General features: G+C 37.8%; 2 protein-coding genes across 2 annotated transcripts; one reads left to right on the top strand and one right to left on the bottom strand.

Moving 5' to 3' along the window:
• Nucleotides 1–515: 515 nt before the first annotated feature.
• On the top strand, nt 516–4,916 carry LOC108979701 (zinc finger CCCH domain-containing protein 14-like). The gene is made up of 4 exons (XM_018950422.2): nt 516–641; nt 740–836; nt 1,927–1,981; nt 3,922–4,916. The coding sequence occupies exons 2-4, from the start codon at nt 764–766 to the stop codon at nt 4,667–4,669; spliced, it is 876 nt and encodes a 291-aa protein (XP_018805967.1). The 5' UTR covers nt 516–641; nt 740–763; the 3' UTR covers nt 4,670–4,916.
• Nucleotides 4,917–5,832: 916 nt separating this feature from the next.
• Nucleotides 5,833–7,223, bottom strand: LOC108979697 (11 kDa late embryogenesis abundant protein). Its single transcript, XM_018950418.2, has 2 exons — nt 7,031–7,223; nt 5,833–6,467 (listed from the first exon to the last, which is right to left on the bottom strand). The coding sequence occupies exons 1-2, from the start codon at nt 7,136–7,138 to the stop codon at nt 6,174–6,176; spliced, it is 402 nt and encodes a 133-aa protein (XP_018805963.1). The 5' UTR covers nt 7,139–7,223; the 3' UTR covers nt 5,833–6,173.
• Between the last annotated feature and the right edge of the window lie 3,198 nt (nt 7,224–10,421).

Genomic DNA, 10,421 nt, shown 5'->3' with positions numbered 1-10,421 from the left:
TGTGGTCCCCATCCATAAAAAACTAAAATGATATTAAGGCCCCAATAAAAAATAGAAAAATGGTATCCATAATTACAATTTTACTTACATAGTTATACATGTTAATGTGTTAGCGGTTGAAAATTGTGGAAATTTTAAAAATTTGAAGTTTGGAATTCAAATAAAAAAAAACACTAATAAAATTAAGTTGTTACTCAATAAATATAATAATGCGAGTATTACTCTAAAAAATAATAAGTCATCTACTTGACTACAGTAATTATTTCAAACCTAATTATTTCATTTGAAGACAGGAGGCCTTAAATTACAGTAAGTGCACGTGATAAGTCATCTATTTCACGCCTATATTTTTGCTGACATCAGCGCACGTGACGTTGGTGGCTCTTTTCACCCAAAAAACCAGTCTCTGGAATCCATCCATTTTTTAAATTAGTCGTGAATCCATCCTAAATTTGTGAATGTACAAAGTTTTTTTGTAATAAGTGATTAAAAAAACATAATTATAAATAGTCTGTGTATTAGTTAAAAGGAAATTCCCTCTCTCGATCTTTCTCACTCTCCACTTTCGAAGCCCACCCTTCACCCCCAAAGCTGCCTCTCCGCCACAAAAACCCTCGTCTGGGGTTAGGGTTTTTGCGCAGGTAGTTAATCATTTTTTCCGGGGTTTCCTTTGCTACTTGATTCTTGAGGCATATTCTCGAGGCTTTTCAGTGCCATACGCGTGTGTTTTTGTATCTAGATCTGGATCTGTGAGGTGAACCATATGGATATTCGCAAGAGAGGGAGGCCTGAAGCTGGGTTGAACGCTAATGGCGGCGCCAAGAAGTTCAAACAAGGTTTTTAGAGCCCTTTCTCTTCTTTTTTCTTATATATATTTATGTACTGGGTCTGCTTCCTATTTCTTTTGTACGTCATGCTCTGTTTGGTTGCTAAGAAAGTGTGGGAAAATTGATATATTGGGCAATGAAAATTTAGGTTTTTCTTGTCTTTGTTCGTCAACATCTTTTTACTTGCCTCTGATCCTGTCTGTTTGCTTTTAATTTCGGTTTTTAATTCCAGTTACTTAGCTACGTGTACATGTAGTGGCATTTAAGATGTTGTCAACTAGATTGTGTGTGGTTTTATTTCATGGGGGATAGTTATGCAAAACAAGGCGTAATTTAATCTTGCCCCGGCGGGTTTTTTAATATATGGTGAATTCCTGCAAAAAAAAAAAAAAAATTCTGGTGAAAACTCCTTTGGTTTTGTGTTTTTTTAATATAAGGGGAAAAGTAGAATAGTAACCATAGGAACTGTAGTTCTTTATCAGCAGTTTTCTCAATTGTTGGAAAGATTGTAAACAGAATCTTACTCTTTGAATTATAAGAATTGCGTAGTAACTTATAAAAAAAAAGTTTGCAGTATGTGCTGCTCATGCTATTTTGAGTTCACGTTTATATGAGAGTTTTTGTAAAAGTTTAAAGTTGGAAAAGTTAGGTATGTCTTCTTGGTTTTAGATAACTCCTCAACTGTTTTGCTGCAAAGATAAAAGCCTTTTCTGGGCTAATTTATGCTACATCTCCATTGATATGTGTTAATTGTGTGGTTGTTAGGAATGGGGCGAAGAATTGATAATTTCGTTTAGGCAACGCTAAACTTGCATTCTCACCCTCTTTACTGAGCGTTTGGGAAGTCTAAAGTACTCTCTTACTTTGAAAAATAGTAAATAAGCTCATTAAATTCACTTATTGATTACACGTATTTAACTGTAAGAAAGGAACTGTCCTTCTTATAGATTATTTGGACGTATCTTATAGAAAGGAACTGTCTTTTGTGGATGTAATATTACGGAATTAAGATTTTAATGAGTTCAAAATATTTGGCATAAGTGCATTAAGAATCCAGAGGAATATTAACTGAGAAAAAGTAACTAATGTGTTGCAACAGAAATGGACTCAACTGGTGTAGGAAGCAAATCGAAGCCATGCACCAAGTTTTTCAGGTTCAAATCTTTTCTTATCTAAATAAACTTTTTGACTTGGTCTTACCTTTTCTAATGTTTATAAATTGTTATAAGAATTTAATTTACAATTGTAGAAGATAATAATTGTGAAATTGCACTAATGAACTGGATATTCAAAGCTTCTATACAGGTACAAACCGCGCGGTCTAAAGAAAATGCCGTGTAATGGAATAGTGCTGATATTAATGAAGCACAAATGATAACCATTTGCAAGAATAAAGTTGGCACTAAGGATGTTACATTGAGATACCTTTTCTTCTAATTGATTTATACTGTTACCAATAAAATATTGATTTATACTCTACCTTATAGTTAAATTGAAGCCCAAGCACTTCCTCACTAATCTAACAAGATATAACAGATGGTCTTTCTCGTTTTTAAGTGGATTCTACAGAAATTGAACCCACCATTCCTTCAGTAAGATAACGTAATATGTTGGAGTTTGATAAATCGCATTCAGGTATGTCAAAATAATGTCATTCCCTGCTTGTCAGCTATACAAAAATGCCCAATGGTGTCGCATTTTTATTGATTAAAGTGACCTTCAAAGTATACAACTTGTATTTCTTTTTTTTCGTTGCTTATATGAGGAGAAAAGGCCAGAGAGAAGGGGTGGGTGGGTTGTCTAAGGTCTTCTAGTGTGTCATTGCTGGCAGCCTTGTATGCTACTTTTGTTTGCTTTTCTTTCTTTTCAGTCTGTCTTATGCCCCCTTTCTTATTGTTACAAGTTTCTTATAAGTTGTAGTCAACCCTTCCCCCCAACCCCCCCCCCCCCCAAAACAACAAAAAAAAAAAAACCATGGTTGATTAGTATAACTATTGAGCATATCATGTCTGAAAAAAATTAGTCTAATATAATATATTGAGTGTGTGCTTTAAATTAGAAGCTATTTTCTTATATTAATTGCTGAATATGTCGTGTAAGTTCACTCTATTGCATTATGTGGGCCTTTTTCATGCATATTCATTTATCGTCACTAGATTTGAATAATTAGTAGAACCAATACATTTCATGTTATTAGTTTCTTTTTGCGTGCCGGTTCTTTGAAATATGCATAAAACAGACTGATAAGGAATGGATTCCTTAGAAGAAGAAGGCAGAGAATTTCTTGTTTTGCACCTTTTTGAGATGGGAAAATCTTGTCAAAGGAAAGACAGAATTGCCAGTTAGAAGGGGAGTAGAGAATAAAAGATTAGAATGGGAGAACTAAGACAGAATTCCCTGTGGTCAAGCCCTTTTGGCTTCTGAGAAAGTGTGCGGTTGCTCTCTAAGCTTGGTCAATATTTCCTTGTATGATGGATCTCCTTGAAGTCGATGCTATCAGTGTAAAGCCCTCCTCATCGACTCCAGATCCATGGAAGATCCAGACAAATGCTGACAACCTACTCACCATGTCAAGGGCTACGAAGAGTGGATCTTGGAATTGAGGATGTGAGTGTGAGGCATGTATTAGGGGAATGGCTGTGTGCTTAGGAGCACAGTCACAGAGGAGTGGCAGTAGCGTGTTGCAGAGAGAGAGCTTTAGGGTTGTTAGGGTTCAGACCAGCTATGGGAAAAGAGATATGTAAAGTGTTAGAGATTGTGAGAAATAAGAGGTATTTCTAAGGGGAGGAGGGGTTAGCAACTTAGCATGGGTCAGATTTTTTACTCGCACTACTAATCTTGTGAGAAATAAGAGGTATTCTGTAGTTCCACCGACTCATTCCATGTTGACTGTCATCTCATGTGGGTTCTTTTTTCTTTTTTTTTTTTGTGATGTTCCAAGTGTGTAATTGTTGGCCTCATTTGTTTCATTATCCATAATTTCAATTATATATGCACATTGTAGCGGTGATCTTTTATTGTTATATTGCTTCAGATGCATCATCTTGTTATCAGTTGTTTAGTATGGTCTGACATGTCATATTTTGGATTGCAGCACTGCTGGCTGTCCCTTTGGTGAGAGCTGCCACTTCCTGCACTATGTTCCTGGTGGATATAATGCTGTGGCACAGATGATGAATCTAGCACCTGCTGTTCCTGCAGCATCTAGAAACATGGCGGGGCCACCAACCATCCAAAATGGTTCAACACCTGCAGTTAAAACCCGCATGTGCAACAAGTATAATACTGCTGAAGGCTGCAAATTTGGTGACAAATGCCATTTCGCTCATAATGACTGGGAACTTGGTAAGCCTATTGCTCCATCTCATGAAGATCCACGTGCAATGGGACCTATCCCTGGCCGAATGGGTTCTCGGATGGAGCTTGCCCCACCAGGCCCTGCTGCTAGTTTTGGTGCTTCGGCCACTGCAAAAATCAGTGTCGATGCTTCCCTTGCTGGAGCCATCATTGGGAAGGGTGGTGTGAATTCCAAGCAGATATGTCGCCAGACAGGAGCCAAGCTTTCAATTCGAGATCACGAGTCTGATCCCAATCTCAGAAACATTGAACTTGAGGGGACTTTTGAACAGATTAAGGAAGCAAGTGCTATGGTGAGGCAGCTAATTGTGACTGTCTCGGTGTCCGGCCCACCAAAAACCCATGGAATGCCTGGGGCTGCAGCTCCGCCCGGAAGCAACTATAAGACTAAGCTGTGTGAGAACTTTACCAAGGGATCGTGCACCTTTGGAGAAAGATGTCACTTTGCTCATGGTGCTGCTGAATTGCGCAAATCAGGGGTGTGAAATGTAGTGGATTGTCGCTATGCAGTGGTCTTGTATTAGGGAGGGGGTCTGTTTTGGGTTGTCGCTATGCAATGAAAACGTAGTGGATTGATGAGATTGATATCTTGAGTTTTCGGGATTCTTGTTTGTTTCAAAATCATTCACTGTTAACCATAATTAGCTTCTAAAAGTAGATGACGTGTATTTGTACTGCTGCTATTGCTTCACAATCTACAGTTCTCCTGTGCATAGAAGTTTTGGCAGAAAACCCATATGAGAAAGTTTCCCATTTAAACAAAGGTTATATCCCCAACCCCAATTAGGCTAATCTGAAGGAAGAATACGAGGGTTCTAAAAGAGAAGGAAAGCTTATTCATTTCTGCCGATGGATGTAAGAAGCTCAGTTTGGGCTTTTAGCTTTGATAAACCATCCCAACATCTGTCATCCAGCTAGCATTATTTTAGCCTTTTAGCAGGTGTTGTTTATATAGTACCACCGCTTGTATTGATTTTAGATCAGAGTTGCAATTTATATACAATTTGTTTATATATACATATATATAATATGCCCATTTGTTTAAAAGAAAGGAAATAATATTTTAATAATATAGAGAAAAGTAAAACTATAACTAATCCAATATGGAGGTCTTTTTAATTCAATGCAATGTTCTCGGCCTCCTTTATGAAAACATTATTCAAAGCGCACAAATTGCGGGCCCCGCGTCATCACTCATGAGACACTGCCATCGCTGTGCAGGTCCCGTGGAATGCTTGTGGGTTTCTTTACCATCCCAAAATCCACGTAGAAAAGCTATATATATATATATATATATTATGAGAACAATTTTTTATCAGAGAAATGCTGGATTTACTTTCGTGAATCTCTTTATTCCCATCAACTTATCTTTCTTAAAAAGCAATGGTCTTTCCTAATTAACATCGCTTTTGGCCCTATACTTAACGCAACTTACGAGACACCAGATTGTCTCTTTAATATGGAACATGACAGAATCTTTTGCAAAGTGAATCCAAAAATCTCTTGCTATCAAGACAACTTCATCAAAATCTACGTAAACGAACGGAAGTAGGGTCGATACAATAAAGGATCCAACCACAGTTTTGACTCCCTTCAGCAACAACCACATACATACACGTACAGGGCAAAAGAAAGGAAATACTTTTCCGGCTAATTGTGGAAAAACATTCATTCCTTCGTGATCATAAGTAAAATTATTAACATAAAAAATAAAAAAATAAACCGGTACGCAGCTCAACTTACATAATCTGCATGATGTTTTTATTCAAATGCAAACCGCAAGCTGCTAACCACACAAGGATCGATGACATGTGAGAAACCAAACTGGCCTACACGCCGCGAAACAAACAGATACCGCAAACGTCAAACTAAGGCTAGCTAGTAGACTAAACTATCACATCTATACGTAATACGACAGTAGTACTTGATCACTATGCCCACACCACCACAAAACGAACCCCTCTAAAAAGACGTACAAATGCCCACATTTCAGCGGTAGGTACCACCAGTTCCATAAGTAGGGCCGGTCCCTTCCACACGGGGATTTTGGGCTGTGGTCCTCCCGGTACCCTTATCTATCCCAGCTGGGTGCGACTCCACCACACCCTCAGTCCCTGTCGTAGCATATCCTCCGCCAAGCGCTCCGCCCCTCTCCGCCTGTTTGTTTGCAGCGTTGTGCATACGTGCCTCCTGCTTCTCCAGTTCAGCCTGTTGTTTTATCGCCTCTTCCTTTTCGGTGGCCATTTCTTTCTCCACTGGATCATGAGCTGTCATCTTTTCTGCCTGTTACACCCAGTACATTAGTTTGTAAACTCCATTAATCAGATCAACAGTTCGCTTGCAACTGATCATAAAAGCAATAATTTTCTTCAATCAATTTCTCTTTTTTTTAGCATTATTATCCTATATTATTCTACAAAGTACATTCAAGTAGCAACAAAATTGACAATGCTATTCAGCCAAGAAAATGGCGGTACGCATGGGTGCGTAGAAAGCTACGAGGGACCATCTATTTTTCGACCTTTTAGTTCAGCATGCACATGGCTAGGTCACCCATGACGATCGAAAAGGTAGGTGATTTTGGCCACCCATCTCGCTACAGATCGCTAGAAATTGACACTGCAAGAGCACTTAATACACAACCAAGTTGATGGGTGAATTAATGCATGCAAGTTGCTTCAGAAGTACATCGTGCTAATGACAGGGACACAAAGCTAATTAATCTTTCACAAGATCCTCATAGACAATATTGTTCATGCAGTCTACCACATATAGTACGTGTGGGGAATTTTGCTTGCATGGAAACCAAAAGGGTAAGGGAAAAACAAAGCAAACGACAAAGTAACCTTCTCCTGAGCGCTGGCCTTGGCCTTCTCCATGCCAGATTTGGCGGAGGCCGCAACGTTGGCCGCCGTTTCCTTCGCGGAAGCAGCTGCGTTCTTCCCTGTCTGCATTTTTCACTCTTTCTACTCTCTCGTAATTTGATTGTTTTTTCCTTTTAAACTCGAAATGATTTGTGCTTCTCAAAGTAGTAATGGAAAATCAGCTTAGTAGAGTCAACTTATATTGGCGTAAAAGGCGGTCTGGCATAGATAGACGTGGCAATTCCCCGGGATTTTTTTGTTCTTATTTCGACACGTCCCTGCCAAGTGTTCTCTATTACTGATTCTGTGCAAGGCCTGACAGTTGTGGAAGTTCTTCGCGTACGTGGCGACTTGATGAGAACGACACGAAGCAACAGGTTGCTACTTGTGACGTGTCCGACGTTGTATGCTCGTTGTTCTCAGCTTTTATCTTGTTTGAACTTTGAAGTTGGAACCTCGGCATTTTTCGGCTATTTTGGATTTTATAATAATAATAATAACAAGAATCACCAAAAATAGTTGTAAAGCACGGTATCATGATCTTAATATCTTTTTTTTTTTTATTATTATTATTATTATTATTATTATTATTTTGAAGCATCACCACCTGATGATTTCATTCTATTAAGACATAACTGAACATGCTCATTACATGGTTTCTCCTTTTCTACTGCATATGATAACTCATTAGGAATTTCTTCCAACTAACAAGACTCCTCATCTCTTTGCTTACCTCTCTTTGCCAACATATAAGCTACATTATTACCTTCTCTAAAGATGGACTCTACAGACCAACTAGGCCTATGTGATATATAGTACTTCTTTAATATCCACTACTTGTTGATCTATCCACCCACCATAATCATCATTATTATTCACTACTTTTTGTTACTTTCTGTGCATCTCCTTCAAATATAACTCATTGCAAATTAAGTTCGGTAGCAATCTCCATGGTATTATAGCAACTTCAAATTCCCCCACAAATTTTCTTACAACGCAGCAGATAAACATAATTTCTTCTTTATGGATTCTTGTTGCCACCCCAATTCCCATCTTCTTTGCTTCTCTATCCACTAAGGCATCATAATTACTTTTCATAAAAAGTTCATTGGGTGGCAACCACTTTGTATGTATCTTGCTTATTCCCATTCATCTTCTCTGTTCATGTTGTTTTTCGTCTGCTTCATGGAACACTTCCATCATCAATTCAGCTTGTTTCATTATCAAACTTGGACCATCAAACCTATCATTAAAAAAAATTCATTTCTTCTGAATCAAATGCCTGCAAGTATAATTGTTACTCTTTTCAACTTCTCTTGATCCAGTGTCTTCATTAGCTTCTGTCAGAGTTGAACAAATTCTACTTCTTCATAGCACCATTTATTCAAGGCACTAGACCTCTCAGCCCATACATCCTGGCAGCTGGGCAGGTCCATAACACATAGGACATGTTGCTTCTTCCACCACATTGATCATTTTAAGTATATTCAGTTTTGTAGGCAAGATCGAGTGTAAAGCTTTTCACAGGAATTGTTTTACCTTCCTTGTCACATTCAAGTTCCACACAAGCTTCCACATTTGTTTTTTATCCTGCCAGTTCGAGAACTCCCCCACATCTGCCTTTTCTTTACTCTTTTCTGCATAATATGCACTTCTCACTGTGTACCTCCCATCTTTTGTATAGCCTCAAACAGCTTTATCTGCCCCTTCTCTCTTGCTCAATGGGATATAGCATATCTGAGTAGCTTCTTCCATGTTAAAGATTTCTTCTATTAATCCCTCTTTACAGCTATGAATTTTCTCGTTTATTAGTACTTCCTTTGCATTTTCTGCTAACAGTTTTACAAGTGATCTGATTCGATGTATATCAGATTGAGGTAGCTATTTATCATACCAAATTGACACTTTTTTTTTTCCATTCACAACCCTCTATGTAAAACCATCATTCACAATAGACTATGTTGCCATTAAACTTCTATGCATATATGATGGTTTGAATCTAAGTTTTGCATCTATAAATTGGGTTCTTCTGTAATATCTCTCTTTAAACACCTTTGCTACCAAAGAGTCTTAATCCAATTGCAATTTCCAATCTTGCTTGGCCAATAAAGTTCTATTAAACACCTCAATATCTCTAAAACTCATCTCACCATCCACTTTGTTATCTCCCAACTTAGACCACTTCTTCCAATAAATAGCCTTTCTTTCATCATTGTTCTTCCACCAGAATCTTGATATCAATGCATTAATCTCAGTACATAACCTCTTAGGTAACAAGAAGACATTCATTGTGCAAGTTGGTATCGATTGCAGTACTGTTTTTATCATGATTTCTCTCCCAGCTGTAGACATGAAAGAATTCTTCCAACTATGTACTTTCCTCCATATCCTCTCCTTTATCATCTTAAAAGTGTGAAATTTAGCTCTGCCTATCATCATTGGTAGCCCCAGGTACTTGCCATAGTCCCTACACAATATAATACCTGCAGTTTGCATGATCTCTCTCTTAGTCTCCCTATCAGTATTAGCACTAAATAGGATGGAGATCTTTTGTTTGTTAAGTGCTTGACCTGAAGTACTTTCATATTTCTCCAATTCTTCTTGAATAGCCTTCCAATTCCCCTTATTTGCTTTACTGAATATAACATAGTCATCTGCAAACAATAGATGACTTATTTTGGTACCCTTTTTTATTACAGCCAACCCACTCATTCTTCCATGTTCCTCAGCTTTGCATAACATAGCACTTGAGCCTTCTGCACAAAGGATAAAAATATAAGGTGATAGTAGATCACCTTGCCTTAAACCTCTACTTGGTTTAAAACTGTCAACAAGTCTACCATTCACTAAAACCAAAAATGACACTGATCTCGCATACTTCATTACCATTTTTATCCAACCTTCCACAAAACCCAACTTTCTCATAATATTTTTAAAAAAATTACACTCTATCCTATCATATGCTTTTGACATGTCTAATTTAAGTGCTAAACTCCCCACCCTTCCTTTATTTCTTTTCAACATCGAGTGCAAAATCTCAAAAGCTACCATTACATTGTCTATTATAGACCTTATTGGCACAAAAGCACTTTGCTAGCTTGAAATAATGTAAGGAAGCACCCTTTTGAGTCGATTTGCTAAAACTTTTGCAATAAATTTGTACAAAACATTGCATAAAGAGATGGGCCTAAACTCAGTTACAGATAGTGGGTTAGTTACCTTAGGAACTAGTGCAATATTTGTATGATTTATAGCACTAGGCAACTAACTTCCACTTAAGACATCAAGGATGTCCATACTAACCTTAGGTCCCACTGCTTCCCAATGATCTTGATAAAATCTTGTTCCAAATCCATCTGGTCCTGGTTCCATG

Source organism: Juglans regia, chromosome 3, assembly GCF_001411555.2.
Source record: "Juglans regia cultivar Chandler chromosome 3, Walnut 2.0, whole genome shotgun sequence".
NCBI lineage: Eukaryota > Viridiplantae > Streptophyta > Magnoliopsida > Fagales > Juglandaceae > Juglans > Juglans regia.
This window is presented reverse-complemented; position numbering and strand designations above follow the sequence as displayed.

Excerpts from the sequence above, each read along its gene's own strand:
- LOC108979701 (XM_018950422.2), top strand. The coding sequence starts at position 764 with ATGGATATTCGCAAGAGAGGGAGGCCTGAAGCTGGGTTGAACGCTAAT. Across the intron at positions 837-1,926 it reads CGCCAAGAAGTTCAAACAAG|AAATGGACTCAACTGGTGTA; the intron begins GTTTTTAGAGCC and ends GTGTTGCAACAG. Across the intron at positions 1,982-3,921 it reads CCATGCACCAAGTTTTTCAG|CACTGCTGGCTGTCCCTTTG; the intron begins GTTCAAATCTTT and ends TTTGGATTGCAG.
- LOC108979697 (XM_018950418.2), bottom strand. The coding sequence starts at position 7,138 with ATGCAGACAGGGAAGAACGCAGCTGCTTCCGCGAAGGAAACGGCGGCC. Across the intron at positions 6,468-7,030 it reads AGGCCAGCGCTCAGGAGAAG|GCAGAAAAGATGACAGCTCA; the intron begins GTTACTTTGTCG and ends TGGGTGTAACAG.